General features: G+C 41.6%; 1 protein-coding gene across 7 annotated transcripts in view; it reads right to left on the bottom strand.

The window, feature by feature from the left end:
• Nucleotides 1-18,971, bottom strand: part of NCOA6 (nuclear receptor coactivator 6) — a 97,251-nt gene that overhangs the window by 4,847 nt on the left and 73,433 nt on the right. For 6 of the 7 annotated variants that reach the window (XM_060030934.1, XM_060030933.1, XM_060030937.1 and 3 more), the window contains 4 exons: nucleotides 14,517-17,468; nucleotides 11,515-11,583; nucleotides 8,590-8,626; nucleotides 4,112-4,260 (listed from right to left, as the gene is read on the bottom strand). In XM_060030934.1, coding sequence (XP_059886917.1) covers nucleotides 4,112-4,260; nucleotides 8,590-8,626; nucleotides 11,515-11,583; nucleotides 14,517-17,468 — 3,207 coding nt within the window. The remainder of the gene's footprint in view (nucleotides 1-4,111; nucleotides 4,261-8,589; nucleotides 8,627-11,514; nucleotides 11,584-14,516; nucleotides 17,469-18,971) is intronic. The other variant, XM_060030936.1, reaches the window with a different exon arrangement.

Below are 18,971 nucleotides of genomic sequence, written 5' to 3'. Positions count from 1 at the left end.
GATAACTACATACCATATTCTAAAGCCTAGAAGACCCTGATCCTTTAGGAAAAAGAATACATAGAATTGAGGGGAAGCAGATTTTCTCATAGAACTCCAGGAATCTTCCATTTTATGCTTCCTTCCAAACAGGTTTTTGCTTAGGAGATGATTCCCAGGGAGGGAGAAGAAAGTTGTTGGTTCCACTTCTACATCCAAAGTGGGGATACCTAAAGAGGACCCTGGCTGTGGTGTACATGGTATGTCTGGAGAGGAAAGAAGGCCCCTCCCATCCTCTCCCCTCTCTGGCAGGCTGAGGCAAGGTGACTTCTACATCTCTTCTTTACCTGTGCATGATCTGCAGACCTGTGGCCTCCTCCCAGGAGCTCTTGTGAGGCATTATGAAATTCCTACCCAGAAATGTGACCTATCAACAACAGCTGAGTTCTCAGGTCAGTGTCTGGTGTTGGTGCACCACAACCTGCCCTGGTCTTCAGGCTGGTATCCTAATGGTACATGACTGTTTCGTAGCAGCCCTGCTGATATCAGGCACTTGGCCAGGATGCCAGCTCTTGCCTAGCCTAAGCTACTCAAGCTCAGCTCATTTCCTGAGAGAATGATACCCTCCCTCAGACCTGGGTCTTTGCACATGCTATACCTTTTGCCTGGATAATGCTTCCTCATTCTTCAGGTCTCAGCTTAAACATCATTTTCTCCAGAAAGCCTTCACTGACTTGACAGGGGAACAAAGCATCCCGGCTATTGGGTTGGCCAAAAAGTTCCTTCGGTCTTTAAGTAAAAATAAAAGACACATTTTTCATTTTCACGAAGAACTTTATTGAACAACGTATTCACTGTTTTGTTCCACTAACTTCTGCCATTTTTCAGGCAACTTCATAATTGCATCTTCTCAAAACTTTTTATCTTTTTGAGCAAAGAACTGTTGTTCTAGGTGCCTTTTACAGTATTCCAGGGAATTGAAATTTTTTTACATTAATTTTTTTTTTTTTTTTTTGCGGTACGCGGGCCTCTCACTGTTGTGGTCTCTCCCGTTGTGGAGCACAGGCTCCGGACGCGCAGGCTCAGCGGCCATGGCTCATGGGCCCAGCCGCTCTGCGGCATGTGGGATCTTCCTGGACCGGGGCACGAACCCGTGTCCCTTGCATCGGCAGGCGGACTCTCAACCACTGCGCCACCAGGGAAGCCCGACTATGCGTTTTCTGTTGACTAATTCTGGATGCTTTTCATCAAGTGCTGCTTTCAGTTGGTCTAACTGGGAGCAGTACTTGCTGGAATTAATCGTTTGGTTTTCCAGAAGGAGCTCTTAATAGAGAACTCCCTTCCAACCCCACCATGTACACAACATCACCTTCTTTGGATGAAGACCGGCCTCTGGTGTGGTCAGTGGTGGTTCATTTCGCTTGCCCCACAGTCTCTTCCATTCCACATTATTGAACAGTATCCACTTTTCATTGTCCATCACAATTTGTTTTGAAAAACAAATCAGTAGATCAGTAGAGAATCGCATGTGGAAATATGGTCAAGAAGGGTTTTTTTTGGTCAACTTAATGTGGAACACAAAAATCAGAATGATGAACATAACCAAGTTGCTGCAAATGATTTTCAACACGTGATTTGGATATTTTTGAGTATGTTGGCTATCTCCTGCGTGGTATAACGTTGATTGTTCTCAATTAACATCTCAATTTGATCGCTATCAACTTCAACTGATCTACCTGACCGTGGAGCATCGTCCATCGAGAAATCTTCAGCATGTAACTTTGCAAACCACTTTTGACACGTTTGATCAGTCACAGTACCTTCTCCATACACTGCATGAATCTTTTTTTTTGCGTTTCAGTTGCGTTTTTACCTTTCTTGAAATAATAAAGCATAATATGCCGAAAATGTTGCTTTTTTTCTTCCATCTTCAATATTAAAATGGCTACACAAAAATTCACCAATTTGGGTAAGTTTTTTTTTTTTTTTTTTTTTTTTTGCTGTACGCGGGCCTCTCACTGTTGTGGCCTCTCCTGTTGCGGAGCACAGGCTCTGGATGTGCAGGTTCAGCGGCCATGGCTCATGGGCCCAGCCACTCCGTGGCATGTGGGATCTTCCCAGACCGGGGCACGAACCCATGTCCCCTGCATCCGCAGGTGGACTCTCCACCACTGCACCACCAGGGAAGCCCTTGGTAAGTTTTTTTTTAAATGCATGCTGATATGACAGCTGTCACAATAAAATCTAACAAAATTGTTTCGAATGAAGTTAAAGACAACTAAATGCTACTAGAGCCATTTTACGGACATAACTGAACAAACTTTTTGGCCAAGCCAATATATGCCCCTGTAGTACCATATAACTTTGCTATCATAAATGCATATAATATTAAAGTCTTTCTGGCTAGCATACAATCGATGTGAGGAAGACAGAGACTTTTGTCTGTTTTTTCACTATTATTTACCTAGAGCCTAGCATGTAGTAAGTACTTAAATAAATAGTTGATAGATAGTTATTAATTTAATAAATACTGATTGTACTCCTCTTGTATTAGGCACCACAGTAGGCACCAGGGATACAGTGGTGAGCAAAACCAGACATCTCCTGCCCTAACAGAGTATGTATATTAATTACCTACCACATAAATAGACCTAAATTTACAACTGTGGTGTTATGAAGAAGAACATGGTGCTATGATTCCTCATAGCAGTGACAACTGAGCTAAGATAAGTAGGAAGAGTGGGAAGTTAATGAGGAGAAGAAAGGGAAGATAGACGAATACTCCCTACAGTACGTGTCACATATACCCAGGCTTGTGATGAGAGGATGGCATGTGATGAGAGGATGTTGCTAAGGGAAGTCAAATGAGGCTGGAAGAAGTTGACAGGGGCCAAACCAGATAGGACCTTGTGGTCTATGTTGATGCTTTTAGACTTTAATCCTAATTATAATGGTAAACCATTGAAGGGTTTTAAGCCAAGGTAGCAGTGAAGATGGGGAAAAGTGGATGAATTTGAATCATCTGAGATAAAACCAGCAGCTTTTTGTGATGGATGTGAAGGTGAAGGAGAGAGGTGTCAAGGAGGACATGCCTAATGGACAGATAGATGGTAGTACGGGAACAACGGCAAAGGACCTGACATCAGGGGTGAAAAATCAAAGGTCTGTTTTTAGACATGTTGAGTTTGCAGTCCTGTTAAGGATGTATGTGGAGTTGTCTAAGATCTCTCTATATATACTATATATACTATATATCTAATACATAGTGTTACATAGATAGTGTTAGAAAACAAGTTTATGAGTCATCTGCGAAAGGTTATAACTAAAGAAGGGAGGCATGAATGAGATTAGTTAGGGAAAAAATAGAAGTTGAAGAGAAAAGGTGACTCAGGATTAAAGTCTGAGTAGACCAATATCTAATGTAACGTGTACAGAGTCTGAGAAGGAACAGCCAGAGAAGTAGACAGAAAACTATTGAGAGTTCTGGGTCAGAGAAGCCAAGGGCAGAGTTCATCCAAAAAAGAGACAGCAGTCAATAGAGAAGAGAAAACTGGTTGTGTAAGATTCTCTGTAAGGTCAGAGAAGATGGGATCAAAGGCACAAGTGAAGGAATTGGCCTTGGACTTAAGGAGCGACAGTTGCTCTATTATAGTATGAGCAAAAGAGGACACTGGTAGATTTATGTCCTGGTAGTGAGAGTTGAGGGAGTTCTGTTTTCTCTTTGAAGAGGTGAGAGTCTCTGCTGAAAAACAGGACATAAAATAGGAGCCAGAGGTTTAAAAAGAGTAGAGAGTAGGAAAAAGAGTTGACCACAAAAACACAGAAAGATGGTGGGGCCATACTGAGGACCTGTCTGAAGCGGTGATCATGAATCAATCTGCCCTGTTATGTTCTTGCTGCTGTTGTACACAAGTACACACACACACACACACACACACACACACACAGGGAGAAAACACATAGTTAAATGAACTAACAAATAAAGGAAGGACCAAACAAGCAAGTAGACGTCAAAGTAACTTGAAAATTTGAGGAATAGAAGCAAAGACGAAGGGCAAAGTCCTCTGCTGCTGTGATAAGAACCCTATTCTTCTATTTGACTCAGAAATAGCCTCTGCAGCCCACAGCTAACCTTTAGTAGAGCTGGAGGCTGAAGCAGGCCGAGAGGATCGCTTACGATGTCCATTTTCCACACTTTCAGAAGCCACAGCTGGCTCTTCAGTTCGGGAGTTTCTTCGGCTTGGAGTTTTGGACTTCTCAGTTATCTCTTTGGGCTCACTGCTGACAGAGAGAAGCACAGAGTCCAAGGAGGTGAGGGAATCAAGTCACACAAAAAATAAAGATAATAGTTTCATTCACAAGGCAGGAGATTAAGAACTACATAATCATTCTGGAGAGACAATGTTCCACTCTGGGACAATAAGGACAATTATGCTCTACTATTACTGACAATTTAAAAGTGAGTCCAGCTTGTTACATTAGTAAAAATAAAATATTTAAGTATAATGCTGGTGAGATTGTGGTAAAACACATTAAGAACTTGGAACAAAAATCATCAAACTTCCTCACCCATTTTCCTAAAAATATTTCCCTTCAAAAATTAATAGTACCTAAAAATCTAGGAAATTAACAACATACACTGGCATTTACTATGAGCCTAGTAGAGTTAGATAATGGCATATTACAAGTCACATTATAGAATATACACGAGAATATACTCACAATACACTGCTGGGTATACTACTGATTGCTCCTACCTCAATCCCCTTTTTTTAGTATGTGAAGATTAAAAAATGGTAATATCCAGTATTATTGAGGGTACAGGGACAAAAACTCCTAATGGAGTATAAATTGTGCAACCCAATGATTCTCAGTAGGGGGCAATTTAGCCTCCTAGGAACATTCAGCAATGTCTGGAGACATTTTTGATTGTCATGACTGGGAGGATATGCTACTGGCACCTTTTGGGTAGAGGCCAGGGATGACACTAAACATCCTATAACGCATAAAACGGCTCCCTGCCCCACACCCCACACAGAATTATCTCATCCAAACAGTCAATAACGCTGAGGCTGAGACACCCTGGTGTAATCCTCTGGCTCAGCAATTCCATTTTTAGGTGCCTAAGGAAACAAATCTTTTTACAGAGCTAATTACACACAAGGATGCCAAAGCATTTTATTTATATTAATGAAGATAGAAGAGCTAAATGCTTAACAGTGATAGTACATTAGTTAACTAAACCACAGCACATCCAAATGGAGTCATGAAAAAATCATGCTGCAGAAGGTTATTTAATGATAAAAACTGTTCATAATATATTATTGTGGGGGAAAAAAACAGCTACCAACATTATGAATAGTATACTCTCATTTTTATTATAATACATATTGAGTATATATTTAACCACATATGAATGAATGGGTGTGAGATATATATATGTGTATATAATACTATATATCTAATACACAGTGTTAGATCTATAAACACTATAGTATATATATATAAAACACTGGAGTGTTTTAACTATTTCTATCTGTATATACTCTGTGAAGAGGACTAGAAGAACAACTAAAATATACACAGTGAATACTGCTGAGGTGTAGGAATATTGGCTAACTGGTAATTTTCTTCTTTGTAATTCTCTGATCTGAATTTCAAGTTACCCTCAGTAAACTTTTACTACTTTCATGGTTCAAAAAACTCACGTTAAAATCATTAAAAAAAAAGAGTTAATTAAATTTACTTGTAAGACATGGAATGGAAACAAAAGTAATGCAACAAAAACAAAACAAAAAACTGGTCACAGGGATGCCTCTTCTGGGAAGTCTTCCATGACCTTACTCCCCAAGTGGAGCTGTCTCTTTTGTCTTTTGGGTTCACAGTCTGTGTCTGGCATTCTAGAGCACCCATCAGGCTGTACAGCATGTTTTTAGGGTCTTGTGTCTTCCGATACATTGTAAGCTTCTTAACCATGGCCTGATTGTCAACTGTCCCTACCCCTCCATCGTTTACTCCTGACAGAGGACCCTTTGTTAGTGGCACTATGCCTGGGAATTTGGCCACACTGTTCATTACCCTAGCTTTACATCTAACAACTGTCCCACACGAGCCAAGGCATGTCAAGGAGAGGTGAGACTGGAGCTGGGGTAGAACTGCAAGTCAGGGGGATTTACACATCTTTTTAGAGGTGGTAAGGATGGCTTTCTGGCTAGGAGCCCAGAAAATGGTCAAAGCCTCTGAGGAAGAAGATTCCTAATGGAGGTTCCTCTTTCTCCTGGCAAAACAAAAGCCTCAGCAATACTGTCCTGGTGTTTATATGGTCAATGATCAGGTAACTTAGCGAACAAACACCAACAAGATATTTTTGGTCTGATTATCTCTTCTTTCTCTAGCCATATAGTTGGTGTATACTTTGAGATATGCAAATGAATTCAAATGTAAGCCCAATCCAAATAAAACTAGACAGGTAGTAGGAATAGCAATGAATTTGGAGTCAGAAGAACAAGGATCAAGTCTTACCTATGTATTTATTGGCCACGATATTTAACTTTCTCTCTGTTTCAGATTCTTGATCTATAAATCCCCATCTTGTCTGCTATAATACATTAAGTGTGAGAGCTCTGGAGGCAGAAGGCCTGGGTGTGAATCTCAGCTTCACCATTTACTGAATCTGTGGCTTTGGGCAATTTAGTTAACCTCTCTGAGCTTTAGGTTCCTCATCTGTAAGACAGAATTTCCTTTCCTAATAGATACCGTGAAAATTAAATGAGATAATACATCTAGGGAGCTTTTAGCCCAATATATGGCATAGAACAGCATTCAAATAAATGTTGGCTATTATAACCACCTTACAGGGTTGATACGATAATTAAATGAGAAAATGACTGTGAAGCGGTTTTACAACCCAAGTTGATATACAAGTATGATAAATTCTTTAAAATGTTATCTAGTACAGTCCTACATTAAAAAAGGAATGACTTTTGTAATACGATAATACTTCTCTCCATGGGGCTAATGAGGTTGAAGCCACAGTTGTATTTCATTTTGTTAGGTTATGTGGGGTAGCACAGTATAAAAGAAAAAGCATGGGTTCTGCGCTCAGACCCCATCTGCCATTCTTTCTCTTGAGGATCAAACAGCTATACTTAGAAGGTGTTGCAAGGACTATTATTAATGACAATGATGGCAACAGCTCCTATATATATATATATATATATATATATATATATATATATATATATATATAAATTTTTTAACATCTTTATTGGAGTATAATTGCTTTACAATGGTGTGTTAGTTTCTGCTTTATAACAAAGTGAATCAGTTATGCATAGACATGTTCCCATATCTCTCCCCTCTTGCATCTCCCTCCCTCCCACCCTCCCTATCCCACCCCTCTAGGTGGTCACAAAGCACTGAGCTGATCTCCCTGTGCTATGCGGCTGCTTCCCACTAGCTATCTATCTTACGTTTAGTAGTGTATATAGGTCCATGCCACTCTCTCACTTTGTCACAGCTTACCCTTCCCCCTCCCCATGTCCTCAAGTCCATTCTCTAGTAGGTCTGTGTCTTTATTCCCATCTTACCCCTAGGTTCTTCATGACCGTTTTTTTTTTTTTCTTAGAGTCCATATATATGTGTTAGCATACGGTTATTTGTTTTTCTCTTTCTGACTTACTTCACTCTGGGTCAGACTCTAGGTCCATCCACCTCACTACAAATAACTCAATTTCATTTCTTTTTATGGCTGAGTAATATTCCATTGTATATATGTGCCACATCTTCTTTATCCATTCATCCAATGATGGACACTTAGGTTGCTTCCATCTCCTGGCTATTATAAATAGAGCTGCAATGAACATTTTGGTACATGACTCTTTTTGAATTATGGTTTTCTCAGGGTATATGCCCAGTAGTGGGACTGACAAAGGATTAATCTCCAAAATTTACAAGCAGCTCATGCAGATCAATAACAAAAAAACAAACAACCCAATCCAAAAATGGGCAGAAGACCTAAATAGACATTTCTCCAAAGAAGATATACAGATTGCCAACAAACACATGAAAGAATGCTCAACATCATTAATCATTAGAGAAATGCAAATCAAAACTACAATGAGGTATCATCTCACAATGGTCAGAATGGCCATCATCAAAAAATCTAGAGACAATAAATGCTGGAGAGGGTGTGGAGAAAAGGGAACATTCTTGCACTGCTGGTGGGAATGTAAATTGATACAGCCACTATGGAGAACAGTATGGAGGTTCTTTAAAAAACTACAAATAGAACTACCATATGACCCAACAGCTCCTATATATTGAATGCTTATTATTTACTCACTATGCTGAGTGCTGAAAATGTTATGTCATCCAATTTTCAAAACCACCACAAAAGGCAGGAACTTAGCCACCAAGTTTTGTTAAAAGAAATGTTACCTCTGAGGGGTTGGTACTCATGACAGCTCCCTACTTCAGCAGGAAAAAAACTGGTACAAAGAGTGAAGGAAAAGGACAAGGTGAGGAAAGGTTTAAAGGTTGAGAAAGATGATACCTTTCAAAGAGGCTTACGCCATATTCATGCTAAGTCTGCAGAAGTGATCATCTTACCTTTGTCCAGAGACTATGGCAGCATTTGCCTCGAGTTCTGTTAAAAATACAAAGGACAGAAATGAGATGTAGGAGCTTCTGGTGTATATGTCCACAGGGAGAAGCTAAGTGTCTATGAGAATTCTGAATGCCTTGTTTAGGCTAACAGGTCTCCATGCGCAGCAGGATCCTCACCCTAACGTGGTAAACAGATAGAGTTGGCATGGACACAACTCAGTTGTCTGGAGCATAAGATACTTACTCAGTCTATTTTTATTTCTACTCCATACTGTGAAGTAATCCTGTTTGGATCAACGTAACTAAATTACATTGCCTGGTTCATATTTCCTCCAGCTATAACTATTTTAGTAAAATAATCCTCTTCCTCTCATGCAGAAGAGACTGTTTTCATTCTTAGAATATCTCTTCCCTCTTGACATATTTTTTTTAAACAGTAATCTTCCAATATGTCTTAAATATCTATTAAGGATGCATTCTCCTCCAAAGGAATTCCTGAGTTTTAGAGAGCAGACTGCTTTACTCTGAGATATCACCTATACACCCCATTATGTTCCTCTCTTCCTCAACCTCTCAGCAATGCCCTCTAAAAAAGGAAAATCTCTGTCATTTGTCTAGCAGGGTTTTGCTTAAATGAGCATCCTATGCGTTTACCAGGCACTTCTTTATTAGCACCAGCAGGAAAACATCTTCTTCCTCCATTATATGCCTTTAGGTAGTTCCATCTTTTCCAAAAGACCATCCCTGATGCATCAGATAGCAGTCATCTCTCCTGCCTCTGGTCTCCCACAGTCCTTTCCCTGTCCCCTGTTTCAGGGAATTCAACACCTGAAACACAGTGTACTTGTCTAACCTACCCTACTTATTACACAGTAACCTCCTTGAAGGCAGTGGAGTCAGAGTGACTGGGTTATTTTGACCTCACTGCTTATTAGCCATGTGACCTTGGGCAAACAGCTTGACCTCTCTGTGCTCAACGTCTCATCTGAAAAATGGCGATAACCACTTTACCCACCTCAAAGTTAAAAAGATTAAATTAAATAACACATATAAAAAACTTAGTACAGCAGCACTTAGTAATAACTCAGTATTAGCTATTATTAGTATTGCTATGATGCTCATGTTGATGCAGCCTTCACGTAAAGAGGCTGTCCTACTCTGCCTTCAAGGAAAGATGCTGGCAGAGGAGAATCCATGCTTCCCATTTGTTATTTAGCTCCCCCATTATCTAACTCATAAAACCTGGAACCCCCTCCACAAGAAATAGATACCAACTCACTGAGTCTCTGCTGCCTTGTTGGCTCTGCTGGAGCAAAGAAACTCAGGAAATGTGTGCTCAAAAATAAAAATGGCTCAAGTCAAAAGAGGTTTACTACAAAAAATTTTGGTTAGTTTGCTCTTTTGAAACAAAATTCAATGCTTTTGACAATTTTAACACTATCACAGCTAATTCATATGAGTGGAGATCAAAGGGGTTTTGGTGAAGGCAATTATTGGCGTAGGCAGTATTTTAAGGAGATTCATTTGAGCCAAACTTTTAAAAGGAACAAGATTCTTCAGCAAATTACTCTGAGAAGGAGGGCATATGATATGGTAAAGTCCATCTTCTGGAGAAAAGAGTTGGGGCAGGAGATGGAATTCCCTTCCCCTTTCTAGTTGCTCCTTTTCTCATCAAAAATGAGTTTTACTATCTAATTCCTTCTCTGAAGAATTTGTTCCATTTCTACCCTTCTCAGGTATCATGTGGGCAGTTGGTAGCAAACGAATCTGGGTGGCTAAAATGTTTTTTGCTCATCCATTTTTCCAGAGGCCTGGTTTTACCCAAAGAATGTAAAATAGAAAGTCCTATCCATCATATAGGACATGGCACCCTGAAGCAGGTTTTAAAATAATCACAACTTTTACCTTACTTTTTAAAAAAATATTTTCAATTTTATTTATTTAAAATTTTTTTTGGCCACCCCGTGCAGCTTGTGGGATTTTAGTTCCCCGACCAGGGACTGAACCTGGGCCCTCGGCAGTGAGAGCCCAGAGTCCTGACCACTGGACTGCCAGGGAATTCCCAACTTCTACCTTACTTTTACTGACTTAGATTCAAAATTAAACTTTCTTTTTAAAAATTTTGTCAAGTGTGTGAACTGTATTGTCAGCGAGACTCTAACCTCCTTGTGGAAAGCAGTCACACTTCTTTTTTTGTGGGGGGGTATCCCCCAATAACCTACAATGACAAAGAGCCAGGTAAGACTAAACTGTAACAAATCTATAATTTTTATCTGCTTTGGCAGTCTAATCTTGACGGCTGTTACTGCCATCAAGATCCTCATGCATTCAGAGCTGAGCCAGCATTTCACAGTAGTTATTTGTCAGATTACCATGGGCTCCACCTTCCAGAAACATCATCCCTAGTGCTATTTACAATATCTTGGTCATGGGAAGAAACTTAACGCCATCTAGACATGACTGAAATGACTCTGACTCCCTGAGGAATGGCTACCTCACTGCAGCGGAGGTTTTCGGAACAAGCCTCCACTCCTGTCATGATAATGCAATTACTGTCTTAATGCAGTAATGCCTCCCACCCCAGTGAGTTACTGTATGCCAATCAGTCAGCTGCCAGCTATGGGTGCCAGGGTCATGGAACAGGGCAAACTCTGCAATGGAAACCACCCACGGCTTGGTGGCAGACAATGGGCACTGAGATGTCCTTCTTGAGTTCCCTGGCTGACACGAGGAATGCGTCAGAGAGCAAGCTGGTCAGGGGAAAAATAACTTCAAATAGTACTGCATAAGCTCTGCCACTCAACCGAAGTCTGCTCTGAAGCAAATAGATAAGATAGTTTCAGCCACTTCCTGGCACATTGAGGACAGCAGTGGTTCCTTCACATGTAACCTATTCCACTCAAGAAATTTTTCCAAGGTGGGCCTTACCTGGTCTGGGAACAGACCCCTGCAGTGCTGTGGCTGGAGTTTCCTTTGGGACTAAACTCTGTGAAGGGGCTAAGGCAAGGAAAAAAAAAAAAGAAACAGGGCTTTAACATTCTTTTCTAAACAAAGCAGAAAGCATTGACTGAACCGAGGGCTAAGTAACTGCTAAAATACACATATTCTTAGAAAGCAGTACTTGAAGTTAACTTTGAAAGTACAGTACATTCCAAAACTTGCTTAAAAAATTAACTAACACTCAGTAACAAAGACTAATGTCAGGGGGGTTCTGTTTTTCCTTTTTGTATGTGCCAAGATCAAGGAAGGATATGGCCATGAGGACAACAGCACCGATAATTTTTGCTTCTTGGGGTCAAGTTCTGCCCAGTACTCTAAAAAACCCAAAAGCATACTTTAGTAGGCAACCCAAACCACTTTCAGAGGGACAATTATACCATTCAACCTTAGCATTTAAAAAATTGTCTCAACCCTCTAAAGACTACATTCCTTGAGACCTGAAATGAATCATATATTGTGTACTTTTCTATAGCACCTGGCAAGTGCGATGGGCATAAAGCAGGTATTCAATTCATATTTAATGAATCAAATCAATTTGATATGTTATCTACTTATTTTATCTGTCAATTACCAAGAACTTACTAAGGGCAAGGCTCTGTGCCAGGCACCCTTAGAGACCAAATTCCATTCTTCTTGCCCATCAGGACTCAGTCTAGTATTAAAGATATACACAAGTGGTACTCTGGAGTCAACTGTGATGTTATATGAAGCAGATTCATAAAGTATAAAGTACTATGGGAGTCCAAAGCAAGGGAGATCAATTCTAGATTGAGAAATCTGAAGGTACACTAAAGGGAGAAACATCAGAATTAGGCTTTGAAGGACAGAGAGAACTCAGGCCATTGAAGAGGAATGGAATAGAATACACAATGTACTCTAGAATGGGAACTTCTGGGATCATACCGTAAAGATTGAAGACATAGATATGCCACAGTCACTCAAGGTTATGTCCTCCCATCTTGACACTCAGTCTACCATCCTAGATAAACTCTACAACAATAAGTTTTACCCTCATGTGGAAATTGTGACTTTTGTAGATATCTCTCCCTGCTTAGTCAATGATGCATTTGTGTTAAGAATTTATTTTGGATGCTTATCTAATAAAGTTTAAAACTGTACCTTAACTTTTATTTTTTACTCCCGTATTGGTTTCTCACACTTTCAAGGTAAAAGCACAGAAGCCCCGTGAAAAAGAATGGAAATAATCTTAACTGAAATTGAGAAGTTTTTTTTCCAACTACTGGTTCATCTCCCTAACGCTCCTATATTTCTCTAGGATTACACAGGATCCAGATAAAAGTTATTTTCTAACAACTTCATCGTTATTCTCTTGGTATCAGAGGGAAAGGTTCCCTGAAAGGAAGTAGAATGGAAACATTTAATAGTGGAGAATATATTTAAGTTACACCAGGTTTTTAAAAAATTCTTAGGGCTCACTTACATCAACAGAACTAGAACCAGGAATATACAGCACCCAGCCCTATGAAGTCTCTGTCTCCTCCAAGGGCAGAGAACTCCTTAAAGGCCTTTATCCCTCCCTGTATCTCTAGTTTTGAAGTGAATATGCAGAGAGAAGGGGAATTAACCTTTCCAGGGCTCTGTGTGAGGCAGTGTGCTGGCTTTTACGCTAAGCCCGCTCAGTGAATCTTTGTATAAATTCTGGGAGGTAGGAATTACAATCTCCAGTTTACTGGTGAAGTACACGGCTTACAAGAGGTTAAGGGATTTATCCAACTGCAACTGGTACCAGTGGAGCTAGAATTTGAACCTTGATCCTACCAGAATCTTGTGTTCTTTCTGCCCCTCCTCCTGCCCCTCGAAGCATTTTAGCTGCATAAACAGGTGCTATTGGCTGGCCTAGGATACAGCAAAGGTCCTTTGAGCTTTGGCAGTGTTTGATTCCACTCTGGGGAAACAGAGCTTCTGTACCACTTAAGCCTCACAGGAGGAGGAACATTACGTATGTGTGGGGAGGGGCGGGTGCGGGGGTAAATGCCAAGGGAAGGAGGGTAGATGTAAGGACATCTACGTTTCCATCATTAGCCCACCTTACCAGTACACAGGAAATAACCTGAAGTAGAAATACATGAATGGAATGGTCTAATTTTCAAAGAGATTGCATCAAAAAGAAACTGGCAATAAGAATTCTTTACCTATTATTGAATGATTACTATATTCTAGCCCCGTGCTAAAAATGTTACATACATTATCTCATTGAATTCTTACAACTACTATTGTCCCCATTTTACAAAGGAGGAAACTAAAGTTTGGAGTAGTCAAGTAACTTGCCTAAGCCCAAACAGCTGCTAAATGCTGCCACCAACCTAAACCTATCTCTCAACCACTTTGCTCCTCCCATGTCTATTACCATGAAAGCTGGTTTTCTGGAAAGCTCTCCCCTGGAGTAGCCAGTCAGAAGGGAAGAGTCCCTGGGATAGAGTACAATGAGGAAGGGGCTATAAGATACCTGCTCTGAACAGTTGAGAGCAAGTCTTTACCACAGTAAGGAGAACCTGCAGAAACTGCTGGGACATGGTTAAACTGGAGGCTCACAGTATAGACTTTGAATGAATACTGAACTCTGAGCTTCAATCTTCTCACCCGCAGAATGGGGTTAGGGCTACCTGACATGGTTGGTATGAAGATGATGTAACACAGGTGAAAATGCTTCTTTGTAAAATGAAAAATTTTATGTAAATAAAAGGTATATGATTATTTCAGGAGCTGAGAGAGAACCATATTAATGAATGTAAACAACGTGGGATTTTAAAAGGGAAGTATATTTCCCAATGTACTTCAAATAAATGAAACTATCACTATTGCCATTTAACCCATTCTTCTTCCTCCAAGTAGAAAAGGAGTCATGCTTTCTCTTGTGGGATAGGTCATCAAAAATTGACATGAGATGATGCCAGGCCCCAAGTACATACCTATGCTGGGTAGAAGCTCTGGATGAGATCCCACCTTCTCCTCCACTAGGCCACCTGCAAGTGGCTCAGATGCTATGCCAATATGATTGTTTTTTGTGGTCGGCGCCGCGGAGATGAGCTCAGAGGGTACCAGAGTGGTTACTATCGAGCGTACATTGGTGGGGAGAGTACTGCCAGGTAAGCTGGGTCCTGCTGAGGCGGAGCCGGGGCCCACAGGGCTAGAGGTCATTTTTAGCAGAGTGGGTGCTGGGGGTGTTGGGGTTTTACTGTCCAGCTCTGTGGATAACTGCTCTGTTCCCATGAGCCCTGGAGCTGTGGTCTCTAGCCCTTGGCCTTCAGTTTCTCCATCTGCACCATATTGTTCTTCCCCTTTCTCAAGAGAGCCTGTAACTTTTTTACACGCCTTGGTCAGCAAAATCTGGCCGATTTTGTCCACTTTTCCTTTGCCCTTACTAGATGAGACTGGGCTTCGCCGGTTGACAGAGGAGCCTGGACTATTGGTCAAAAGGGGAGAAACCACTGTGGTTGACTGTGAAGAGGGCAGAGTGCTCTGATCTGCTGAGGTGCTCACCTGAGGACTAGTCTCCTCTGGATTCAGTTCTTTTACTTGCTGGACAGGGGGATGAGGAGGGACAACTGGAGAAGTTGTACAAGGTGGGGAAGGAAGCTGAACAGGGGTGGCTCGTGAGTTAAGGACCAAGGGTCGACCTGTCTGTATGTTTGCAGCAGGACTACTGGAGGGGGCATTAGGCAGTACAGGAGCAGAAGAAAATTTTATATTCTGAGGTATGTGTAAAGGGCCAACGACTGCAACAGAGGGAGGCATCAAGCCAGAGTTGGTTGTCAGTGGGGTTGCAGGAATTGTGCTTGGCTGTGATCCTTTCATAACCTGAATTATTGAGGATGAATTGATAAAGACAGGTGTAATGAACTGAGGCCGGGCATTTGACTGAGCAGCTGACTGTCCCTCAGAAACCATAACCTTGCTACCCACATTGGGCATTGTGACAACTGTTGACATTAATGCAGACTGCAGGTGAGTTGGCAGAGCTGCTGATGTGTTAGCTGAAGTTGTGATGGGATTGGAAGTTACAAAAACAGTTATCTGATTTGGGGGCAAAGGAGTGGAAATGGAGGAAGAGCTGACAGGTCTTGACATTACTTGAGGGATGCTTGGTGCAACATTAGAACTGACCTCACTCAATTCTGGATGCACAAGGGTTGAACATGGCTCGTTACTGTGAGGTAAATTTAGGGAATTAGAGGGTTCTTTAGAAGACGAATCCTGCAGTGTGGGAATGACAGATGCTTTTTTCAGGTCCTCTCCAGAAACTACTGGAGGTGTTACTTCCAGATCTGTAAGCCCAGGGGGTTTAATGGTCACATTAGGAGCTCCAGAGTTATCAAGAAGTTGACTTAACGATGTTGGTGCTTCCCTCATAGCAGGAGACACCAAATTTTTGTTCTCTTCGATACTGGGAAGTTTGTTAGTATCCGAAGGTTGCCCATCCTTTTTGGATTGATCTTCAGGGGCAATTTTAACTTCTTGGGCAGGGACTGCTTTTAGCTCAACGTTTATCTGCTCCTTCCTACCCTGGGAATTCTGGCAGTCGCTGTCCTGAGGCATAGTCAAGCTCTCCTTGTTTTCCTCAAGAACACCCCCTATTGCAGCCACAGGCATGGTAGGATTCTGAGGATTCAGCCCGCTGTTGTTAGGGAAGCTTCCAGGTACAGGGGGGTTGGCCAAAGGAGTAGGACTGACCAATACGTTTCTTGGCAACTCCACATTTTGCAACAAGGTTGCATTAGTTTGAGAGGCAAGAGTAAGTTTAGGGGCTTTTGAATTTTGTCTCCCTGGACTTGGGGTGGTTTTCCTACTTGACCCAGGACTAGACCTGCGACTGTTGCTTGGACTTGCCCGTTTTGTTGCTCCAGAATTAGACTGCTTTCCAGAATTCACCACCACAGAATCTAATTTGTGAGTCTGTGGGGCAGCAAAATTGGAAGGATTATTCATGGTAAGATTTGAAGGTGCTTGTCCGATGGCCTTCAAAGTTGTTGGATTTAGGCCCTGTTGATCAAAGCCTCTGTTTAAATTTGGCCTGGGAGGTAAAGGAATATTAATCTGTGGGGGGAAGAGTCCTGCTATGGAGGCATTGAGTCTTTCTGGTGATAGACTGATTTCTGAAGGTTCTGTGCTGGGAGGGCGGTTGTTGGGTGTCTGAGGATAATAAGGTCTGGGGCTGGCTCTGTTTGGTGTTTTAGGCCTAGATGTTTGGGTTGGGGCAGCCACATTTGGAAAGTGGTGGCCATGAGAGCTGGGCAGGGAATTTACAGGAGGCTGCTGGGGAGTTGCACCTTGAGTTGTTGAAAGGGGTGATGGTCCAGGTTTTGGCCCTGTCATCATTAACTGATTCTGGGAAACCACTAAATGTGAAGGCATGTTATTTGGGCCTCCTGAGACAGATGGTACTTCACTGCCACTTGCTTCAGGGAGTGAGGACATCTCTCCCAGTGGTGAGCTGGAAGGATTCTGGGGGTTCTCCTGGTATACCATTTTCCTTGAATTGCTTCCCAAAGGAGTATTCACAGGTATTGGCATTCTTTGCTTATCAGGTGATGGCGGCACGGAGGCAGGTCCTTGCAAACTGACCATGACAGGCACACTGCCACTCTGTTGCATGGGCATTCTCTGGGAGTCCGGATTCAGGGGGCCCCTTGGGGGATGGACGCTCTGGGAGACTGGAAGCCTAACTGATTTGGGGTCCTGCTGCATCATGAGCATCATCATCATTTGCTGCTGCTGCTGCTGAGACTGTGGCTGACTGGGGGGTGGCGGCGGCTGCGGCGGCGGCTGCTGCTGTGGTGGCTGGGGTGGGGGCGCCACATGCTGCATGAGCTGAGGAGGCATCTGCTGAAGTGGCCTCTGTTCAACTGGTTGAGAAGGATAACCTAAAACGAGCCCCCAAAATCAGGGAAGTTAGATTTTCAGCAAGAAAAGCTTTGCTACCTTTAGAGTATAGCCAAGAAATACTCATCTAGGTTGCACAGACTGTGCACAAACAGTTCAGGCATGCCCGTTCCCAGGGGGGGTTATGGGCAGCCCCTCATTCTTTGACATAAGCAAAGAGGCACACTGCTTAAGGAAGCAAAAAGCAAAGCATCAAGAACCTGGAGCTCCTCAGTCTTCAGGGTTTGAATGAGGCATCACCGCACTAAGACTGTAATAGACACTGTGCTATGCACTGAAACTGGCCAAGTCTATACCAGCCAAACATTCAGATGACACGAGAAAAACTCCATCAACAGCAAACAGTTGACCGCCCAGCACTGGGGTCTCATGCAAGCATAGTAAATATTTCATTGTACTTGTGAATGAAGCATTTAAGAGTCACTTTTTTTCTGTTAGCACAGATTAATTTTTTTAAGACTTGGTTTTGTTGAAAACGCCAGCATTGAAGATAGCCTTTTTATTCTTTCAACAGAAGTAAGATATAAAATTCTAGGATTCAATTCCTTAAGGAAGAGGGATTTAAAATTACTCCAATCCATTGGCTTCACACACCATGCTGCATCCTTCAGGCTCAGTTCTTTGGAAAACCCAATGAATTAAACTGCCCCTCCGACGTAAATCAGTTCAATAAATAGTAGGAGCTAATAGAAGCTGATACACACATTGAAAATAAAATGAGGGCACTGAAGTTCTTTTTACAAATATTAATTTCTGTTTACTTTCTTACATGTAAAACTTTATTTGGAGAAATATTTTCTATGAATCCATAATTGAAGAATAAGCAAGAAGCACAGCCCTCAGGAATAAAAAATAATTTCAGGAAAAGAACTCTGAGGGACAATGCCTTATAGATTTCTAGAAGGCAACATCTCAAATGATTCTTTCTTTTGTGAAGATTTTATTTGGCATTTTAGAACCAAAACCTTACACAATCAGCAGAAAGGATGAAAAGATCATTAACCAAGAATAAAGGTTGTTCAGTGGGAAAAAGCGGGCATATAACTGGGATACATACAATTTCACAAACTAGATTTATTTCACTGTTGCATGAAAAATACATTAGGAAAGTTTTACGAAGGTACAGGCATAAGGACAGCTGGCCCTGGCAGTCAGAAGTGTTGGCTCAAGATTTTCAGAGCAGCTATCAAATGCTGCTGATCCACAGGGTCACACCCTGTGTTTAATAGCTAATCAATGTCTTCTAGCCAATGACAGACATGGCACCAATGAGTACAATGTGCAGAATCCAGTTTTGAAGTTTCTTTTTAATCCTTTTTTGTTTTAGGCCCAACTAACCTCTTTACATTTATAAAGCCAACAACATATGGCATTTCTATAGGTTTAACTCAGGTTCCCATGTTAAGAACTGTAATTTCTGTAGAAGCCTTGATGTCAGGGCTATGATACAAATGCCTTTTTCTTTAAAATTAGGCCACCAGACA

The sequence above is a fragment of the Delphinus delphis genome, chromosome 15, assembly GCF_949987515.2.
Source record: "Delphinus delphis chromosome 15, mDelDel1.2, whole genome shotgun sequence".
Classification (NCBI taxonomy): Eukaryota; Metazoa; Chordata; class Mammalia; order Artiodactyla; family Delphinidae; genus Delphinus; species Delphinus delphis.
The sequence above is the reverse complement of the archived record's forward strand: the minus strand, read 5'-3'. Positions and strand labels throughout refer to the sequence as shown.